We start from the raw sequence: 21,502 nt of genomic DNA, 5'->3' as shown, positions 1-21,502 counted from the left end.
ACGGCGACGGGGTGCCGTGCGTCATCACCCCGCGACCGGCCCCGCGGTGACGTCATCGGCGCACGCCGCCCCGTCCGCGAGCCGGTTGCTGGGATCCTACGGAGCCTTTGGGCCCGGCAGGAGCCATGTGTCAGGTGGGCGAGGACTACGGGGGGCCCGGACCGGCGGAGCTCCAGCCGAAGCTGCCCTGGCGCGGGTAAGACGGGGGCCGGACGCGGGTGGGGAGGTGCCGCCCCCCCATAAGGAAAAGGAACCCCCCCCCCGCCCCAGGCCGAGCCCCTGAGGCTGGGCGGGGAGGGGCCGGGGCAGAGGAAGGATGGTCCCGGGCCCGCCCCCGCCCCTTCAGCGTGAGGGACCTCGGGGGCCGCCCTGCCCAGTCCCCCTCCCCCGCCCACCTCCATCTTAGAAGCTAGAAGTATTTATTAAGTGCATGCTGTATGCCAAGCGTGGTGCTTAGCGCTGGGGATGCAAAGCGAGGCAAAAAACAGCCCTGAAATGGGGAAACGGACCCGGGAAGGGCGAGTAACTTGTCAGAGGCACACGAGTAGGCGGAATTTGAACCCAGGTCTTGGGATCCCACCGCCAAGTCTTTCCACTCTACCCAGATCTAGCTTTGCTATTTCTGACTCCAAATCCAGGGCCCTTTCCACTGTGAGAGGGAAAGAAATGGGTTTGAATGTTCCTGCAGAACTTGGGAAACGTCATTTCCATTCTCTGCCTCCTCTGGGGTTCTTTGTCCCCCAGGGCCAGGTCTGGGTGGGCTACGTCCCTTCGAACTCACAATCTTTCAAGTTAAAAGTAATAAATAATAAAATAGTAATAAATAGCATAGGCTATTGGAGAGCGATCTGAGCTAGAAAAGAGACGGATTCCTCTCTGTGTTTTCCCACTAATTTAACTGGAGGCGTTGGAGGAAGAGTTGCTTGAGGGATTGCAGCTTCTTAGTTATAAGTTTCTTAGTTTACACTCTCTAAATGCAAACACTTTTAAAGAATCTTTTAAAGCTATTTGTATGAACAAGTCCCTTTCCCTCTCAGAGGGTCCCAGTCGATCTCAAGGATGCCTCACCATCTCTGAACTCTTTCCTTCCATCTCAGAAGTTGCTACAGTGATGATTAATCCCTGAGAAAGTAAGAACAGGAAACTCCCTGGGTAGAAGGCAACATTGAGCAGTTTGATTTGAGCACCTACAGACCCTGTCCTCAGAGATTCCTGTCTGGTGTATGTGGGATGCCACTGAGGTCATGTGATAAGTAAAATAGGGGGCATATAAAATATGCATAAATATATAAAAATATATGAAATAGGAGCATATCTCACTTCATTGAGCTTCACAGATGTTTTTTACAAATCAAAGGTTTGTGGCAACCTTTCATTGAGCAAGTCTGTAGCACCATTTTTCCAACAATAGCATGTACTCCACATCATGGCTCTGTGTCACATTTTAGGAATTCTCACAATATGTAAAACTTTTCCATCATTATTATTATGTCTGTTATGGTGATCTGTGATCAGTGAGCTTTGATCTTACAATTGTAATGGTTTTGGGGTGCCACATGCACAAACCTAATCAATAAATGTGTGTGCTCTGACTGCTCCACCAACCAGCAGGATTCCCCCCCCCCCATCTACTCCTTGGGTCTCCCTATTCCCAGATACAACAGTATTGAAATTAGGCCAATTAATAACCCTACAATGACCTCTAAGTGTTCAGGTGAAACGAAAAAATCAGTGTGGCAGAGATCTTTGTCTTGTTATTTTAAGAAATTGCCGCTGCCACCCCAACCCAAACTCCAGCAGTCACTACCCTGATCTTTGGTGTACATAGAGACAAGACCTTCTACCAGCAGAGGTTAAGACTTGCTGAAGGCATAGATGATGCATTTTTTAGCTATAAAGTCTTTTTAAATTAAGGTGTGTACATTGGGTTTTTAGACATAATTGTAAGGTCCACTTAATTGACTACAGTATTATGTAAACATAGTGTTTATCTGCACTATTAAACCAAAAAAGTTGACTCTCTTTCTTGCAGATTTTCTCTTTATTGTGGTGATTTTGAACCACACTTGAAAAATCTCCAGGATGTGCCTGCAATTAAGAGTACTTACAACTAGGGGTGGGGTGGAAGAGAAGGACCTGGAAATCCCAGAAGCTATCAACTATTCTTCAAGTACCTTGCTTTGTGATTGACTTTGATTCTAAAACCTATGGATCCCAAGACTCAGGCAGACTGAGAACCACCTTATTATTTGACCTGGAGAGACCATTTGCACTTGCATAGGAATGCAGAATATTGTACGATAAACCACAATTTGGGGTCCTAGGCTTCTGAAGGTATGCAGAAAGGCCCCTTGTTAAGGGTGGGGGGGGAGGATTTAATTTGAGGGTAGAAGAGAAGAAATATTGTGCAGACAGAATTGGAGAGCCATGGTGCCTCCACAGAAATATGGACATTGGAGGAGAGGTGAGCTTGGTAGTGAAGATAATGAATTTTACTGTGTATAAGTTGACTTTGAGACACAAGTAGGATATCCAAATGGAGATAACGATATATCTAAATCTATTGATTCTATACTGTTAATGGCCCCTGAGTGCTTGAGAGCAGGGCTGCTCAGGCTCCATTGCCCCTGCCTTACTCTTGCTGAGATCCCCATGCTCTCAGGGCCCTGACTGTGAGACAGTAAGCTCATCTCTTCCCATCACTTCAGTGAACAGGGAGCCACCAAATGCCATTCTTCTAGTAAGATGGAACACCAGCAGGCCTTCCTTAAGTGTCTGCTGGCTCTACCAGCCCTCCTGATGCACCTTCCACACCACAGGCATTTCTGTTGCATACCAAGCACCGTTAGTCCTTGCCATGTATTCCATAGAGCTGAACTCTGCAGTAGATCCGTTTTGTCTCTAGCAAGAATTTGAGCTCTGTCAGAGCAAGGACTATCTGAGTTTTCTGTTTATATGAGCACGTAATAAATGCTTTTTGATGTCATTTTACATGGGGCTGGAGTTTGACAGAGATTCGGGCAACCTCTTTGGATTTGCCAAGGGATAGTGCGTAGAAAGCACGGAGGAAAGGACCAGCGTAGAGCTTTCAGGGCCACCTTCCCAGAGTGGGGTGGAAGGCAAATGAAGATCCATCCCAGGAGATTTAAGGAGCCAGACCATGGGAAAATAAAGCATGCAGTGCTCCTGAACCCAAAGGAGGTTTATTTTGTCCAGGAAGATACTGAGTCTGGAGTGTCAGAAGCCCCAGAGGCCAAGTATATGAGAACTGAGGAAAGGACATGGGTTTTAGCAATTAATTAATGGGTAAACTTGGAAAGAGCAGTAGAGTAATGGAATGAGAAGCCAGATTGCAAGGCATTGAGAAGTAAATGGGATCTGAGGAAGTAGAGGCAAAAAGTCTAAATGTCTACTCTGAGCTTGACCATGAAACTAAGAGGGGAGAATAGTTTGGGGGATCACGTAGCAGAGGAGGAGGGAATAGAGAGTACGGTGCTGTGCTGGAAGGCAGGGTGGTGGAGGGGAACAGCCGCGGGAAGGCATGAGAGGATCCCAGTGCGTCTGTGACGGCCACGTGGACACTGCAGAGTGCCGACTTGCTGTAGAGCCCATCCACCCCGTTATATGACTTTCTCCAGCAGTGTTAAGTGAGGCAGGCTGGCAGAGTGGATAGAGAACTATCTGTGTGACCCTGGGCAAGTCACTTCACCTCAAGTAGCAGAGAAGGGACTGTCTTCTGATGAAATTACAGGTCCAGCCCCTATCCCCCCAGAAGTGTTGAACAACCTAAGTATAGCAGAAAAAGGGCCTGGGAATGGAAACCCAGGAGTGGAGTTTGCCAAGCCATGGAGCCTAGGGCCTGGGCCAAGGGATTCCGAGATAGAGGACACTCTAAACTTGATCCGGTCACCTCCTGTCAAGACTGAGGAGAGGAACGTTAGAGGATAATGCTTTAAGAGAATTAGATTCATCAGGTGGGGTGGCGGTGAGGCCACAGAAGAGGATCTGGAGGACTGCGGCAGAGAAAGGGGGACTGAGAGGCTCTAATTAGGAGAGGGGATTTCAGACGTCAGGATCTTGGATAATCTTGGGTGACGGTGAGTTCTCAGGTGTGACCTCCTCTGCCCCTGGTGATGGTGGGATGAGAATTGGGGAATTATGGAGGTTGATGAACGGGAAGTCCTAGTGCTCTCAAGGGCTTCACTGTAGGTAAAAAGCACCCAGATGATGAAGGCTGGGGTCTGGAGGCAGAGGAGGACTGAGCCAGGGATCGAGCTCCTGGACTTTTGCCATTTACTGTACATATGACCCTCTTGCTGGGAGTCTGGTTATTGGTGTTCAGACCTCAAAAAGTGCTGGGTAATGTAAGTTACTATGAATGGGAGATTCCTGCAACCAGAGTCATAAAGGTAGCAGTCAAGTAGAAAGATGGGGGCACTTGGAATCAGGACTTGGGTTTGAATTCCAGCTCACATTCCCATCCCGTTTGAGGATTCCAGACCCCTTTAGAAATTAAAAAGGTAGAGGGTGGGAGACAAACTCAAAAAAATCATCTAGGCCAGGGGTTCTTAACCTGGACTTGTGGGTAGATTTCAGGGGATCTGTGAACTTGTGAATCTTTTGATAACTCTTCCCGTATAATTGATTTCCTTTGTAATCCTCTGTATTTTGTGCTTTATGTTTCTAAAACATTATTCTGAGAAGGGTCCCTGGGCTTCACCAGACTCTCCAACACATCTAGTTCAAGTGGATTGCTTTGGATATAGTCCAGTCTCCTCATTTTGCAGATGAGGAAACTGAGGCTCACAGAAAGGAAGTGATTTGCCCAGGTTCACCTAGGGAGCAGAGCCAGGTCCTCTCACTCCAAATCAAAGCTCTTTCCACTCTGCTATGACACTTAAGAAATAATCCTCTCTTGAATTGATAGGGGAGAGACAGGAACCAAAGGGGCTCTTGGCTTCTTGGGGCCTGTTTCTTTCTGTAAAATGAAGGTAATGGATTAGCCCCTCCTTCCTGGCACAGCCAGATTCTCAATGATAGATGACACACTGCCTGCATGTGTTCCTCCATACTGACACCCAGGACTGCACCTCTGCGCCTGTTGGGTGACCTTCAGCTCATGGGCTGGGTTGGTGGACTAGTGAGGTCTGCAGTGCTCCACCAGGCCCACGCACAGTTTCTTTGGGGCCAAAGTATTTCTCTGTCTTGTGCCTTTCTGTGTTCTGGGCTTGTTAAGAGGCACTAGTTTTCTGAGTTTCTGCAACAATTCAAGAGACATTTATCTGGTGCCTGCTATTTGTAAGACACTGGACAAAGATGAAGAATGACCCAATAGCCCGGCTCCTTGGACATTTCCTTAATGAAATGTGTCAATCACACTAACCCTTGAATTAATAAGGATAAGAAATAATAGCTCACTTTTGTATCTCGTGGGCCATTATAAATATTGTCTCATGTTCTACTACATATTTTATAAGGCAGATAGCTATTAGTATCCCTATTTTTATTACGGCTTCTGTCTTTATTTCTTTGCCATTTAATTCTCCCAGCCCCTATTGAATTCTCTTTTGTGACTTAAAAAAAAATCACGCAAGCATTTCTGATTCAGTGACTATGTAGACAGGATTTGGGCCTGGTCGTCAGCTCAGGACCTGTGGCTGAAGATTGCTTTCAAATCTTTGAGACCTTCGTTGGCTTTTTGAGTACTCAGAATTTAACATCTTGAATGATTTTTTTCTGTGCTGTAGTCAACTCTGCGTAGACTCTTGGTTCTGATCTTATTATTTCCATTTTAGAGATGAGGAAGTTGGCTCAGAGAGGATGTAGCCTAGCCAGGGGTCGCACAGCTAATTAGTCAGGGACTTGCCTCCTCCAGCCCATCAGTGTTTCTACCCCACCATCCTAGCTACTCTTGAAAGGAAGAACAACATAGTGAGATGGTAAGGAGCCTCAGAACATAATCATGGCAACTTGGAAGCTTTACTACAACTCAGTGAGAAATGAATGGGGCAGGTTTTTCCCATTTCCCAGAGGAATGGTGAGTTCAGTTGCCCGTTGTCTCTGTAAACGTCTAAGCCTGGGTTAAAGCCAAGTGTCCTGCCTGCAGGGATGATGCTTTTTCCATTCCTTGCCACTACTGATGACCCTGTGAAGCCACAGGATTGAATTGGAGTCTCATCGAATCTTCGCACATTTACTTCTAACCATAGTCATGCCACCTTCAGAAGCATGTTCTTTTCCTTTTCTTTGTTTAAGCTGTGAACAGAAATGTATGAAGTGCAAGGAGGGTTTGCCAGTCTTAATCATCCGCGCTGGAGACGCTTTCTGCAAGTGAGTATGTGGTGCCTTGCCACTGAGGCTCTTTTTTGAACTGAAGTTTCTTTTTTGTGTATGGCAAGCTGACTTCTAAGATAACAGTTATTAATACCTGCCTTTTCACTACTGCTGGTTTTCCTGTTCTCTATATAGCCATAAAGGAGGCAGCATTGACTCTTTCTTTCTTTTTTTTTTTTTGCTTATTAATTCCACTGTTAAATAAGAACAAAATCTCAGTAACCTGAGGATGGACTGGAGGGAAATCTTGCAGATGGTATTAAAAGGGAAGGAGTCCTGATAGTGATAAAATGACAATGCCCTGGCCTCAGGGGAGAGCCCTAATGGAGCTGCCTATTGGGGAGTAAGTGTGTCCTGGGATAAAGATTCGGAAGCATTTACCTTTTTAATTCAACAGATATTTAATTAGCACCTAAAGAGCACAGTGCTGATCCTAGGAACAATTTTAGAGGGGAACTCTGAGAACCTCTAGGCCTGCCTGCTAGTATAACAGATGAGGAAACTGAGGCCAGTATTGGGGTTTAGGTCCCTGGATTCTAAATCTAGCACTTTTCTTTATTTTGAAATTTTATTATTTTGTCTTGTGAACTTAATCATTGACAAACAGGAATGTATCAAGATACAAAGGAGAATAGAAAAAAAGGATCATAAGAGAAACTGAACTTGGATTACATGTTTTTTTTGGGGGGGGTGGTTTAATAAGATAGTTAACAGGATTTCTCTGCATCCCCTTCTGTGCATTTTTAAAAATGTCTTATTAGTATTCTTGATTTTTCATGTCTCTATTACCACCCCCTAACTCACTTCCCACTCTCCTCACTAAGTAAAAACTCTCCCTTGTGAGAAACATGGGTAGTCACCCAAAAGAAATCACATGCACATTTTATTCTGTGCCTCTGCTCTGTCACCTGTCTGCAAGGAATTAGCAGTTCATATTTCATCGTCAGTCTTTTGAGCCACGATTGGTTGCTGGTTTCATCAGAGTAACCCTAGCCCTAACCCTCATATCACTCTCAGGGTTATCACACAAATTGTTCTTCTGGTTCTGTTTATTTCATTCTGCATCTGTTTACACAAGTCTTTTCATGTTTCTCTGAATCTGTCCTATTCGTTTTTTATATCAGAATAAGACTCTGTTATGTTCATATGCCACAGTTTGTTCAGCTGTCCCTAGTTGACAGGCCTGTCTTTTGTGTCCAGTTCTTTGCTGTATGTTTGTACCCATGGGCCTTTGCCCTGTGTCCTCTGGCCCTGTAGGGTACATGCCCAATAGCAGTGTCAGGAGGTCATGGATGTGCCTGGGTAGATGACCTTCCTGGAGGCTTTCCTGGATGACCATTTCACTGTTTCTGTCCTTCAGGCCACAGAGCCTGCCTTCCCACAAGCCCTCTAGCCATTGCTGTTTCTTCTTTTGTCCTCTTTACCAGTCTGATGTGTGAGAGAGGGAACTTCCAAGTGGTGTTCATTTGCATTTGTTTTATTATTTGTGATTTGGAATATTTTCGTAAGTTTGTCGATCACTTGGATTTCGTGTAGTGACTGCACCATTAGCCATAGTACATAGTATTACATGATAAGTGGGTCGGAAAGTTGGAGGACAAAGTGCTATGTTAGGTCTGAGGAGAAGGTTGTTACCAACCAGACAGGAGCAGGTGGGAAATATCAATGGTAGGCCAGCAGTGTTACTTACCAACAAAAACCATTCTGTAAAATGAATGAATGGATACTTAATCAAGAGTAACCCACCCTCTGTAGTTTCAGCTCAGCATCTCTCAGCTTGGACCCAGAGCCAGAGGTAGGAGAAACAATGATGGGGATGGGATCTGAACCCCTAAAAGGAAAAGACCATGTCTTTGGGATCAGGACCCCAAAAAAGAAAATCCCTGGACTTTTTCAGAATCTCTGGTGTTTACCTGAGGCTATTGGCCTTTCACTGTGGCTACACCCAATCTCCCAATTCCTTTCTGTTACCTCCTGATTGCCCCTGGCCACTTCCCACCCTTAATCCTATCTAGACTCTATTCTCCCTTGGCCATGTGGTCCAGGTCCTGGGCTTCTATCCACCCCAGTTTACTGGCCACTTCCATCTAGATCCTCCTTAGACCCCTCCTCCAGGCCCTCCAGACTACTTGGCCACTCCTGGATCGCTCCCACAGTCTTTCTGTGTATAAGATTTATTTTGTCTCCATTAAAGTGCTCAGATTCTTAAAATCTAGCCAAATGCTGAGATTCTTATAATCTAGCTCATAGCTCACTAATGTTCAGATTCCTTAAGAGTCTGGCCAATATGGCAGATATTCTAATAAACCTTATCTTTGGCTAAAAGAAGACTTGGGCCAAATTCTTTTAGGCAGGACCGGCGTGTCGTGATTTTGGGGTCCCAGCACCCCTAACATCTAAACCTCAACAACAGAATATGGAAAGGAGTGAGGTTTTTAAGATTTTTAAAAAATAAAGGTTTTTTGTAGGTAAACTTTTATGGATCAGGGAAAGTTTGCAACTGGCTTTTGAGAAACACTGGGCCAGAGGTCTTGGAGCTGGTCAATGATCTGTGGGTGGACAGTGTCCCAGGGGAAGTATTTGTGTCAAAGGATCATACCCATTCTATGAGAGTTGTGCCAATTTTTCAAAGGCGTCCCTGGCGGCAGAGGAATTGTTGAGGTGAAAGGCATGTTCGTAGGGTTATGCATGGGCATTAGAAATTATTTTTAGGTCTGGAACTCTCTGATGAGTCAGGTTTTTGAAGCTGGAATGCAGAAATCGTGCTCTTTGCTTGCTAGAACAACCCATAAAAAGATTAGTGCAACTAAGTTGACATAGTTTAAAAAAAATCCTTTTTTCCAGCCCCCAGCTGTATTAGAGATGGACAGTAAATCTGGAGAATGAGATATATTTCTTCACTAAACATCTTAAAACTTATAGAATTTTAGAACATTTAGAGACCAATTAGTGATTAATCATTAAATGGAACATAAAAATAATCATTAATTAAATTATCTGAAACTGGTGACAAATTTAAGTCAATTTATAGAATTAATCGATAATAAAAATAAATGTAAACCTCTTCTACTGACTCCAAGCTTCCCGAAAAACAAAGACCCATCTTTTCAATTCTAACATTTTACTCATGTTGCCATATGTAATTAATCCATCAGCAGGCATTTATTCAGTGTCTGCTCTGTGCCAAGCACTGTGTGTGGAGGACTGCTGACTTGGAAGAGCTAAGATGAATATCCCACATTGGGCAGTGGATTGGTTCATGGTAGTTTGGGAAGATTGCAACATGTAACTGGTGAGGAAGTCCAAGGAAGAGCTGTTGGAAGTTCTTCCTTCCCAGGGAAGTCCTTTACTCTGGGAGGAAAGAAATTCAAAGAATTGTATGGTCATGTGGCAAGGTGTAGGGATGACTAGAGAGACAATCGGCTTACTCCACTGGTATCCTAGTGGTGGCTTAAAGTGGGGAGGAAGGCCTTTTTTGCATTTGGTGGCCCCCTAGTGGTGAACTTTGAGGAGAACATCCCACCCAGAGGATGGGTAAGCATGAGGAGTGTGCTCTATCTGCATCACTGGAGGCAGCTCCTGAGTTGATGAGATCACAGACTCATCAGTACTCACATTTTTATGTTGCTTTCTGTACAACAACCCTTTGAGGTAGATGACTTAAAGATGGTTATCCCCATTTCACAGATGATGGTTACAGCTCAGAGAGATTAGGGTCTTGGCCCTAATCAGCTAAAAGATGGGAAATGGAGCCATCCCCAGCACCGAGGCAGCAAAATCTGGAGCTCATGTGACTTTACAATAAGGCAGCTGGGTAGTTTTCTACCAGTGAAATTTGGTAATTTCCTACCTATAAGCCTAGCTTGAGACAGAGGACTATTGTGGGACACATTTAAATAGATGTTTTTCTTTTTAAAATTTTGTGTTGATGGCTTTGTTTTTCCATCACCTTCTGACACCCATAGAGCCATCCTTCCTTACAAAGGTTATTTAAAAAAGAGAAAAAACAGTTCAGTAAAACTAACCAGCACATCAAGCTTGTCTGATACTATTTTACATTAGCCTCTCCACAGTGAAGGAAGGGAGATACTTTTTTGAGTCTGAGATTTGTCACAACTGTTACGGTGCCTCTGGTTCTTCTTGCCTCCCTGTGAATCTGTTCATATCATTCTGCTTGTGCATCTCTGAACTCTTGGTGTTTAACATTTCTCAGTGCAATAATCAACTGTATTCCTTCACATTTTGTTCTACAGTTTAGTCATAGCCGGTTGACCCCAACTTTATTTCCGATTTTATTTCTTTGCAACCACTAAATTTGCTGCTATGAATATTTTAATACATATGGGACTTTTCTCCTTTGCCCTCTTTGCTTGGCAGGAGGCTCTCTGGGTCAGAGTGGCCATTGTAGTCATTTTGGGTGACATAGTTCCAAATAGCTTTCCAGAGTGACTAGACCAGTTCACAGCCCACCAGTAGTATATCAGTGGGCCTGGCTTCCCACAACCTCTCCAGCATTCACTATTTCCATACATCTTTTATCATTTTGTCAATTTGCTGTGTGTGGTGAAGTGAAATCCAGAGTTATTTTGATTTACATTTCTCTTTATTATTAGTATTCAGAACAGTCTTTCTTATGGTTGCTATTAGTTTAAAAATCTCTTGAAAACTTGTATGTCTTTTTGATCACTTATTTTTTGGGAAATAATCTCTAGTCTTAACATACTTGTTCATCTGAATATACCTTGAAGAAAAGGGAAGAGAGCTCTAAAGCAGTCTGATTCAGTTTCCAGGAAGATGTTTACATTGGACCCAGCCCAATAATAGTGTCAGTGCATAGACCACACCCCCTACCCTACCTTGTTAAGGGTACCTTGTTTTTACTTAGGCACCATACAGAAATGGAATTTCTTCCCATGGAATCTCTATACTACTTTGTGGGGGGTTTTTCTCTGTTGGGAAAATGGATTTGTCATTCAATAAGCATTTGTCAGTGCCAGGTACTAACACTAACACTAAACTCTGGGATTACAAAAAAAGGTAAAAGACAGTCCCTGACCTCAAGGAGCTCAGTCTGGTACAAGTAGTCATGTGCAAACAGGCTATAGACAGGATAAATGGAAATAATGAACAGAATTAAAAGGGACTAGGAAAAGCTTCCTGTGGAAGGTGGGATTTGGCCTGTGACTGAAGGAAGCTGGGAAGCCATTGGGACTTTGTGCTGAAGGGGGAGCGACTCCAACTCCAACCTGAGAACTTAGGTAGCTATCAGCTCCTCTGAAGAGTGACAGTCCCAGGGTATTCAAGTCTAGGGATAGCCTAGACTTCACTATCTCAAAGAGAAACCTCTGCTCTGGGCACATCCACTTTCTAGGACCTCAGCCCTTTAGGCATAAAGCTTTATGAAAATAGGACTGTCTGACTTTGGAAGATAGAACTTTGTGAAATGAACAGTCTAGACTGAAGAGGCCCATCTTGAAACTCTGCATGGCGCACAGTTGGTTCAACATCACCCTTGTGCACTAGAGTAAACAAGTTTGCTTCAGTTTGTGTGGCACTCATTTGTATTTTGTTTTCTAGAGACTGTTTCAAGGCATATTATGTTCACAAGTTCCGAGCAATGCTAGGAAAGAATCGACTGGTCTTCCCAGGAGAGAAGGTACTTTGCATGCATGTGGGTGTGAATTCACCAACTTATTGGTGTCCTCCCGTGTGGGAAGGGGAGGGCAGGATGGTCTGTGACAGATTACAAAACTCTCACCCTCATGTAAGGAAGCCCAGTATTTCTTGGGTTGGTAATCTATTCAATTGTGTTCTCTGAAACATGACTATTATCTGGTAATACCCTGTAAGATAGATAGTGGTTCTGTTCTCTGACACTGACATTGCAAAACACTGCCATCATATGTTTGACATTTGTGTGTGCTGGGGAGAGAAGAGATTTTCAGGTACACAAGAAGACCATGTACTCCTTGGTTTCTAGGCTAAATGAAGCTGAGTCCCTTACCCTTTCATTTCTGGCTCATTGCTCTGAGTCTGATGGGAAGGAGTTAAGCTTTCTGTTTATCTCAGTGGCTGGGACTTCAGATGGGTAGAAGGGAGATGGCAGATGGATAAGTTAATATTTAAAACCTGACGTTTCTGCGTTCCTTTTTCAGGTCCTTCTTGCATGGTCGGGTGGTCCCTCGTCCAGCTCAATGATCTGGCAAGTCCAAGAGGTATTTTCACAGTGTTTTAATTTCATATCCTTGCCACTTTCCTCTCAGGGTGAAATTGAGGGAACTTGGAAGGAATCCCTCGTCCTTCTGTGATTTTACTGAAGGTTATGTTGGTGGGGCCTGGTGTCTGGTCCTCTCTGACTCATGTTGACCAGTGATTGTGGAGCTCACTCCTCTGACCCTAATCCAAACACTTTCTGTAACTGAGAGTTACCTGGGGCCCCGCAGCTGGCAGGTTTCCAGTTGTCCTGCCTGCTTTCCCTGGTCTTCAGACATAGCCCAAGTGTGGCTCCCACTTGAATTCTTCAGAGACAAAGAAACAAGCCTGGAATTTGCTGTCAGGTCGCACTGGTTTGTTTTTTGGTTTTTGTTTTGTTTGTTTGTTTGTTTTTCACCTCAATTTGCAAATTTGCTAAACATGAACACAGGTCCTGGAGCTCCTCGGTCTTAATCCCTTGACTGAAGTAGCTTCTGATCACAGCCATGGACTCCCACACTCTCAGCCATTTGATTTTTCACACTAAATACATGGTTTTGATATGATTCTTTTATTGATTTTTTTTTTCATCAAAATTATTTTCTTATCAGAGAGCTCTCATATTTGGCTAATCTTTTATGTATTCTAAAAGTATAACTAAGCATACAAAACCCACTTCTGGGGTTACTTCTGCCCCGACAGCCCTAGGTCCTTCTCCCTATGATCAGCCTCTCCTGCATTGGGCTTTACTGAAGTGGCTGTCACAGCGACAGACACAGAAGAATGGTCTTAAAGTTTCACTTGGTAGGAAGTGTAAGTGACAGGTCATAGATAGGTGGTAACGCCAGTCACCTGACCATTGGACATATCTCTTGGGCTATATTTTAACCAGGTCCAAATACTGCTTGGGCTGAGGGCTGAGGGCTGGGTTGTGGTGTTCGGGTATCTTTATACAGAGAGTACAAAGGGCTTTCTTAGAGTAGTCCAAAGGAAGCATCTAATTGAGGGTAGGCCTTCTGTGGAAGGTGAGGCTGGAGAGCCTGCCACCATCAGTCTGACCTGGAAGGATTTTGAAAGAGCTTCTCACTGGCTGAGTTGGCTTTCATCTTAGGCTGTTGTTTCTTTATGGCAGACATTGAATCCAGAAGAAAAAGTAGTAGTTTAGTCGTCTGTCTTTGGCAGAAACACATCCTTTTGTTCCAAGAAGGGCCGTGTATTTAAGTTCACTGTTTGAGACCTTGGTTAAGCGTCTCGTATTATTTTTTTAGGGGTTGAGCCGAGAGTCTGCAAAGAGGCTCCGCTTTGTGCCAGGCATCATTTACATCGATGGTATGTACCCAGGACGTCTTCTGCTGCCAAACCCTAGTGTGTGTGTTTCAGAGAGAAGCCACCAAGGACAGCTTGGATGTTGTGTTTGTCCAAAAAAGTACTAGAGAATTAGTCTGTCTAGATTAAGGCAATATTGAGTGTTGATCAGCATGAACTTTTAAATGGCATAACTAGCCGTGTGGCTTTGCGCAGACGACTTTGTCCGCTGATCCATTTCCTCACTGGTAAAACCAGGGTAGGAATCCTCGCCCTATCTTCCTTACAGGAGTTCTGGGAGTACCTAATGAGCCTTTGACAAGTGTATGCTGCTGTGCAGATATGAGGCAGTATTATTAGATGTGTAGTCTCCGTGCACCAGCCCATGGCTTTGCTGATGCCTGAGGGCCCCGCTTGTCGCCCTGCAGTCTCTGTTAATAGAGCTTTTGATTCTTTTTTAGTGAGAAGGACAGCTTGTTAGGAGTTTTCCAGGGGCCAGATCTTTAGTTATATGGAAGAGGGAGGAATCCCTAGGCTTCAGTGGGAGCCTGCAGCCTTCTGAAGGACATTTTTAGCCATGTAGTCCAAGACTCATGCCCTTATAAACAGCAGTCTTTGCTAAATTTATCTACAGTAGGTCAGATCCTTTGCCCAATTTAGCTTGTAGCATTTTAACCCTAAAGTCTTTTTCTTGTATTTTTTGCTCAACCTGTGGTAGAGGTGTGGCTCCCTGGGATTCTCTGGGCCTTTTTGGTTCCAGGGATGGATCTCTTGACTCATGCCTCACTTTGGATAGGGCTGAGGGAGGGGTGGTCCTAACTGGGAGCTTCTCTTCTCCAACCAGAAACCTGTGGCTCCTTCCTTTCTTTTTTTCCTAGAGGGAGCAGTTTGTGGTCAGAGCCCAGAGGAGAGAGCAAAGACCGTGGTCGAAATGAAGCTGATCCTGCAGACAATTGCCTTTCCATACCACATAGTCTCATTAGAAGAGGTAGGAAGGTTACCCCTGTGGCCATTGAACGTGGAGGGACTTTGGGTCTGGCCCAAAACATTGTCCCAGTTAAAGGGATTTCTTTGTGCCCACGAGGAGCTGGCAAATCAGGTGCACCATGGTATTGATTTATGATGCTTAGTGTAACCACTTGAAATTTGAGGTGAATCTTCTGAGATCTAGAGTTGTTCACCTCGGGATTATGTGCCTGCAGTGGGGAAGTTGCCAGGTGATGTATAGAGTCAGGCATCTTCTGAAACGTTCTCCATCCACAGATGATGTAGGGAGCACCATAGCCCGCCTAATTGTGTCAAATCCAGGATCTTTACTGTGACCTCTTGTTCCCATTGTCCCTGCAGGTTTTTAACTTGCCCACGTCAGTCTTACAGCCTGTTTCCCAGGGCCCCAGAGGGTTTGAGAATACCTACAAGGAAGCCGTGGATGGCTTTATCCAGCAGCAGCAGCAGCAGCAGCAGAGAGCACCAGAGGAAGGGGGAGGAGAAGCTGTCCTGAGTGATGAGCAGATCCAGGAAAAGCTGAGACAGCTTAGCACCCAGGACCCTGTGGGACAAGAGGAAGTCGCTGGTGACAGCCTCCCCAGACCAGCACAAACCACAGCTTTAATGACTCTCTTCAGCTCGGTGAAGACACTGACTGCCAGAGAGGAGCTTCTGCAGACCCTTCGGTGAGCCTGGCCCTCTCCTGGGGTGGGGGGTGATATTCAAGGCTACCTTCTCTGTTTTCCAGAGCAGTGGCTTAACGAGCTGCTCACTGGGTCCGGCCCCTCCTGGGCCCTCTTTGTTTTGTAGGGCCCACCTGATCCTGCATGTAGCTCGCGTGCAAGGCTATACCAAAGTGATGCTAGGTGACAGCTGTACCCGCCTGGCCATCAAACTCATGACCAATTTGGCGCTGGGGAGAGGGGCTTTCCTTGCCTGGGACACAGTAAGCACTGGCAAAGGGTGGGCGTGTTCTAGGGGACACTCATGGGATTTGAAAGGCTTTCTGTAGTGGGAGCATCATGAGACATTCTACATGAGTGGATGTCTGCGCTGCATGTGCTCTGGTCTGAGACTCAGTAGTAGGTCCTGCTGGTATCCCAGTCTAGGCTCCTAGTCAGCAGACAAAGCAGAAGGGGGCATGTTGTGGGTGCTGCTTCCCTTTCCCTTGTGCATCCCCCAGGCTGTGCTTTGAAAGCATTAAGAAGCAGCCAGTCTTCCCCTTTCCCAGGGTCCTCTGGTCTAACAGCCTCTAGGCCCTCCCCTCCCCTCCCTTCCTATCCCTTCCATCTCCTACTGCATCTCTGAATGCCAGGGCTTCACCAGGCAAGAGCAGAACAGGTCAGAGAGCCCTTGCTCTCTTAACCTCACCTCCCTTCGTCTCCCTCCTTTTTCACCCTGTGGAGGCAGGATAGGTTCTGTGGGGTCTTTTGTCCCACCAAAGTGAACTGTAATCCAAAAAGTTTGAAACTGCTGGCCAGAAGGAGACAGTCCGTATGCTTCCTCTGGCTGCTTTCCCTTTAGGCCAGGCCGGTGAGGTCACTGAGGCTGTTGTTCCTAGAAGGTCCCAGAGCCGCTTGGAGTAGGTCCTGGGAAGTTCATGAGACTCAGAAACAACCTGTAGGGCCAGAATTCTCCAGCTGGCTGGGGACAGAGTAAGGTTTTTAAAGGCAGAAAACAAAATGGAGAGGATTAGAGAGGAAACAATTATATTGTAAGACAGTTATCAAAATATTTTTTAAAACAAGTTCATGGACCCCAGGTTAAGAGCCCCTGCTCCAGGTCAATTAGAGTTGGAAAAAAACCACCCATACAACAGTAAGGCAGTAACTGCCTGCCTCATTTTCCTCATCTGTAAAATGGGGTAATAATAAATACCCTCCACCAACCAGGATTATTGTGAGGATCCAGTGAGATAATTGTTGAGCACTTAGTTCAGGGCCTGGCATGTAATAGGCACTATATAAATGTTAACTGTTATTACTAATTAGGTCCTGAAATTGTTTTAGAAGGCCATTTCCTTCCTTTTTCCCCTAACCTCATTGTGATGGGCAGACAGTTGGTCCCATTGGAGACATTTCTTTCTGATGTCTTTGAAAGGTCCAGTGGTGATTTGTGTAGACCAGAGGGGGGCTGAATTGGCCATTGGTACAGGGGTGAGCTGAGAGAGTCTGACACCAGGCTTAGAATGACACTTAGAGGCTGCTGCCCTTGGGCTGTGGGGTGGGGGACGAGGGAGCACAAGAGCCGATGCTGAGGAAGGTCACGGCCCCAGCGGAGAAGACCACCGATGCTCCTGGGTCACCATCAGCTCCCTGCAGCCAGCCCAAGCTCTCCAGGGCCTGGAGGGTGAGAGAGGGAGGGAGGAAGAGGGAAGAGAGAAACAGGCCACGCAGGTGCTCAGCATCTGCCCCCAGCAGGTGACTGTGGAAATGCTTTTTCTTGCCCAGGTAAATGAATTGTTGCCTACTTGGGGGAAGTGCCTATTTTCCATAGCCAGTGCCGGTTTATAAAAATAACAGTGATTTTACTGAGCACCTGTACCATGTTACTGTCCTATGCAAGGGGCAAAGCCTTTGGGACCCTTGAGCCAGCGGCCCTAGCGAGTTAGCACCGAGGAGATTAGATCCACTAACAGCTTGATTTCTTCGCCATTGTCCTCACGTGTGTTTGCATAAGCGAGCGCGTGTGCATGCACGTGAGCAAGCAAGCACACCCGCTGTCTCTGTCCCTCTGCCTGTAGGGCTTCTCGGATGACCGGCATGGGGATGTGGTCATGCTTCGTCCCATGCGAGACTACACATTGAAGGAGATTGCTTTTTACAACAGGATGTTTGGAGTTCCCTCTGTCTTCACCCCAGCCATTGACACCAAGGTAGGGAGTGAGGGCCCTGTGGTGACAGGAAGCCCTTAGCCTTGTCCTGAGAGGTGGCCTGGTGTGGCCGGAGGGCTGGGTCCTCCCTCAGCCCCTCACCAGCCCTGCGGCCTCCTTGTCCCCTTTAAGAGGAGGGTATTGGACCGGGGGGGCCTCTGAGGGCTGTTCTCTCCTGGATCTTATCAGTGTCCAAAAGAGGAGGCTGTCCTCCTGGCTCTTACTTGCAGAGGTGAAGGCCGTAGGTGCTTGTGAGTGCATGTGCATGTACACACACACACACACACGCACACACACACACACACACACGCACGCACGCACGCACATACACATGCACACGCGCACACTCTCATGCACACCTACATACACACGTGCGCATGCACACACATGCACACATAAACACACACACACATATACACGCGCACACACACAAATGTGCATGCATAGAGCTTTGTGTCCCCTGGTCTTCTTCATGCCAGGGAGGTTCTGTGAGTGCTGTGACCTTCTAATCTTCCCAGAGTTCCCTCCAGATTCCCCTGGGTGGTGGGGGAGACCCCACTGGAGGGCCAGGGCCCCAGAGGCAGGCTTGCTGGTGCAGAAAAGTTGGTTACTCCCTCCTAGCTCATTGTCAGACCCATGTGCCCCCTTAGGAGGGGGTCGGGGTCTACTTTTAGAGGAGCCAGGCTTCCCTCCTGTGGTGGGCCCCGGCCCCAGCCCCAGCCCCACTTGTGCTTGCCTCCCCAGGCCCCAGAAAAGGCAAGTATCCACCGGCTGATGGAGAGCTTCATCCTCAGATTACAGGCCCAGTTCCCTTCCACCATCAGCACCGTGTACAGGTCTGACGTGGGGCTACAGGGCAGGATGCCAGGCCGGCCAGGGGCATGGAATCGGCCGGTCTGGGGGCGGGCCGGGGCACAGAGCGCTGTGGGAGGGGTCCGTGCAGCACTGAAAGGACGTGAGCACCAGAGCCTCTTTACTGCTCATGGCACTGTCTGTCCTCCTGAGGGGCTTCTGCCTCCTTGGGCGTTCACCAGCAGTGAGCCCTGGGCACACTGGGCCTTACGGCCTCTCTTCTCCTCCTCCCCCACCCGTGGTCCTAGGACGAGCGAGAAGCTGGTGAAGGCTCCCCGAAATGGGGATGCGGCTGGCGCTGCGACCGCCCGCTGCCTCCTCTGCATGTGTGCTCTGGACATTGACAGCACAGGTTTGTACCCTTTTCCTTCTTGCCTTGGTTGCGAGTAGGGTGTTGTCCCTGGAGCTGGTGACCCTGAATCTGCGTTTAAGTTGACCTACTCCATGGTCTAACCTGACCTGGATTCCTGGCCATCCTCGGGAGCCAGCTAGCCTCCAGGAAATCCTGGTCTGTGCTTTTCAGACAGTGCTACTGCATTTGGAGCCCAGACCTTGGAGCGTCTGGCCCAGAAACTTTCACCTGCCCCTGTGCTGCCCACAGGGGCTCCCGGGAGGCCTTGCTGCACCAAAGGGACCAGGCTGCAGCCGGGCTGTTGCCGAGACACACGGCCGTCGTCTGAGAGGTGAGAGCTGGCCCATGGTGTGACTGTGGCACTGTCCAGGCCAGCCAGACCTAGCCATGGTGGGGTTAGAGGGGAGGGGGTTGGGAGCTTCCTTCCCTACTTGGGCCTGCTCTTCCCTGAGATGAGGGGGCTGACTTTCCTCCACCTTCTAGGGAGGAGCCCAGAGCCAGCTTCATTGAGCAGCTTTGCTATAGCTGCCGTGTGAACATGAAAGACGTGGTGAGTAGCAGGTGCCAGTTTATGGTCCTGGTGGAGAGGGGAGACCCACCGGGGGAATAGGGCGGATCCTCAGGGTAGAAGAGGGAGAAATGGTCATGGTGCTGCTAATACCTGGGGTGGGGGACCTTCCTTACAGCCCTTCCTGGAGCCTTTTCCTCCCTACATCCTAATGGAGTCCCAGTGCCGAAGCCAGAGGTGAGACGGGCACAGCACGGCCTTTCAGGGCCAGGGGGGTAGGGGCTGCCAGAGGGGAGGTGGGCACAGCATGGCCCTTCAGGGCCAGGCCTAGGGGGGAGGCTGCCTGATTGCTTGAAGGGCCAGGTAGTGTTTGTGAGGCTGGGGTAGAGTTGGGCCCCATAGGTGTCAATGGTAGCTCCGTACCTTGAGATAAAAAGAGGGAAGGCTTTGGATTTCCTTTTCTTTTCTTCAGGATTGGGGCAGTAAATCTTGTGGCTGCGTGGGGCTTCGGCTTCTCACAGGACCCAGCCTAGGCCTGGCCCTTTTGTGAAGGCAGCCTGGAGACCTTTACCCCAGTCAGACCCTCATGGGGCCCTCTGTCTTTTGGCCTACAAGCTGGGGCTGGAGTAGTTCTCAGGGAATGGGACCATTATCATTAGGGTTGTATGAGACCTGGTGTCTCTAGAAAGCTGGATACAGCTTGGCTAGGTCCCTGAAATGAAAGACATCAGGGAGAAAGGTCCCTAATGTCCATGGTCTTTCCTCAGGGCCTGGGAAAAGCAGGAGGTCCAAGAATTCTTGTTTGAGGAGAGTGAGGAGGAAGGTAAGGATGAGACCTGCCAGGACTGAGAGCTGAATGGATGCTCCTCAGTGCCAGTTGTTGGGGGCTAGTGGCCAGGCCTCCACTTTGGAACTCTGGGAGAATTGGGAAGCCAGAGGCCTACGCCTGCAGCTCTTCATCCCCTGGGATTCTCGCCCCAGTTTTGATGGCCTATCCAGACCCTTCCCGACCCCACGTGGGAGGCCACCCATACAATCCGACAGGGCCTCCTGCCCCGGGGCTGCCGTTTCTCATCTCAGCGGCTGAGTGTTGGTGTGGCTTCTCTGAAGCTGAGGGACGAGGACCACTGGCATCTCCCCTGAAACATACCCATTGTCTCCTGGAGCTCCATCAGTGCTCGTTTTTTTTCCCCACAAAAACTGGTCATTTCAGCTAGTAAGGATTGGGGGGTGGGGTGTGAGGTAAGAGAGTGAAGGAGACAAGCTAGGAGAGGTGAGGCCACAACTTGCCATTTAATTGTCCGTCTGTATAAATAAATCATTTTTCATTAGAAAACTCTACAGTACATTTGGAGACACCCAGGTCCCTCCCCCAGCATGGCTGGCTCCTTTGGTCAGACGCATGGCTCCACCCTCAAGCTGGAGGCCAGGCCGTGTCAGGGCTGGCGGGAGCCAAGGCTAGACGTGGGCAGACCAGGAGGAGAGCGAAGCGGCCATGCCTCTGGTCCAAAAGTCAGTAGACTTTGGTGGCCGTGGTCTGGGTAGTGCGTCCTCAGGTGCAGGTTGCAGCCTTGTGGCTAGGCAGTCTCGGCACCTGCTGCGTGCTCCTGAGGCTCAGCGGGGAGGCTGGGGCAGGCTAGCAGCAGCCCTCCTTTCGAGGGCCCTGGGTGTGCCCGCCCGTGAAGTCTCTGAGGCAGCCCTCTGGCGAGGCAGGGTGCTGGAGGAGGCTCAGGCCTGCCTCCTGGGCCAGGCGCCTCTGGCTGGGGAGAAGACACACACAGCTCCTAGTCCTTTTCCCGGGTCCACTTGATCATGGTCTCCGGGGAGCGATAGAGGAAGATGAGCTTGGCGTACAGCTCTTCCTCCAGCTCCAGCTCCCGGGTCTCCCGCACCAGGAAAATGTCCTGGCAGAGCTTCAGGATGCGGTCTACACAAGGCAGCTCCTCGAACATGATGGAGTGCGAGATCTCACTGAAGAAACCGCGGACAAACTTGCCGATCACTAGTACGATGGATACGTACAGCCCCATGATTCTGCCGGAGGGGGAAACGCAGTCAGGGCCTGGCAGGGGCCTCTAGCATCCCCCCAGCAGGGGAGGCC

The 21,502-nt window shown here is 48.0% G+C and overlaps 2 protein-coding genes across 6 annotated transcripts in view; one reads left to right on the top strand and one right to left on the bottom strand.

Moving 5' to 3' along the window:
* The first annotated feature begins 42 nt into the window (after positions 1 to 42).
* On the top strand, positions 43 to 20,737 carry CTU2 (cytosolic thiouridylase subunit 2). 2 transcript variants are annotated; one of them, XM_020989165.2, is made up of 17 exons: positions 110 to 196; positions 2,033 to 2,334; positions 6,256 to 6,330; positions 11,911 to 11,989; positions 12,489 to 12,548; positions 13,794 to 13,854; positions 14,709 to 14,818; positions 15,178 to 15,503; positions 15,628 to 15,763; positions 17,561 to 17,692; positions 18,434 to 18,525; positions 18,790 to 18,893; positions 19,065 to 19,224; positions 19,377 to 19,443; positions 19,580 to 19,638; positions 20,169 to 20,224; positions 20,354 to 20,737. In XM_020989165.2, exons 3-17 carry the CDS (start codon positions 6,272 to 6,274, stop codon positions 20,386 to 20,388), a joined length of 1,536 nt encoding a protein of 511 aa, XP_020844824.1. In that variant the 5' UTR covers positions 110 to 196; positions 2,033 to 2,334; positions 6,256 to 6,271; the 3' UTR covers positions 20,389 to 20,737. The 2 variants fall into 2 exon arrangements, with proteins under 2 accessions (XP_020844822.1, XP_020844824.1); XM_020989163.2 differs by lacking the exon at positions 2,033 to 2,334 and having other exon boundaries at positions 43 to 196.
* Positions 20,676 to 21,502, bottom strand: part of PIEZO1 (piezo type mechanosensitive ion channel component 1 (Er blood group)) — a 173,349-nt gene continuing 172,522 nt past the window's right edge. For all 4 annotated transcript variants that reach the window (XM_020989160.2, XM_078149384.1, XM_078149385.1 and 1 more), the window contains one exon: positions 20,676 to 21,435. In XM_020989160.2, coding sequence (XP_020844819.1) covers positions 21,186 to 21,435 — 250 coding nt within the window. In that variant the 3' untranslated portion in view covers positions 20,676 to 21,185. The remainder of the gene's footprint in view (positions 21,436 to 21,502) is intronic.

Source organism: Phascolarctos cinereus, unplaced genomic scaffold (genome assembly GCF_003287225.1).
Source record: "Phascolarctos cinereus isolate Bilbo 61053 unplaced genomic scaffold, phaCin_HiC Scaffold_2;HRSCAF=192, whole genome shotgun sequence".
Classification (NCBI taxonomy): domain Eukaryota; kingdom Metazoa; phylum Chordata; class Mammalia; order Diprotodontia; family Phascolarctidae; genus Phascolarctos; species Phascolarctos cinereus.
The sequence above is the reverse complement of the archived record's forward strand: the minus strand, read 5'-3'. Positions and strand labels throughout refer to the sequence as shown.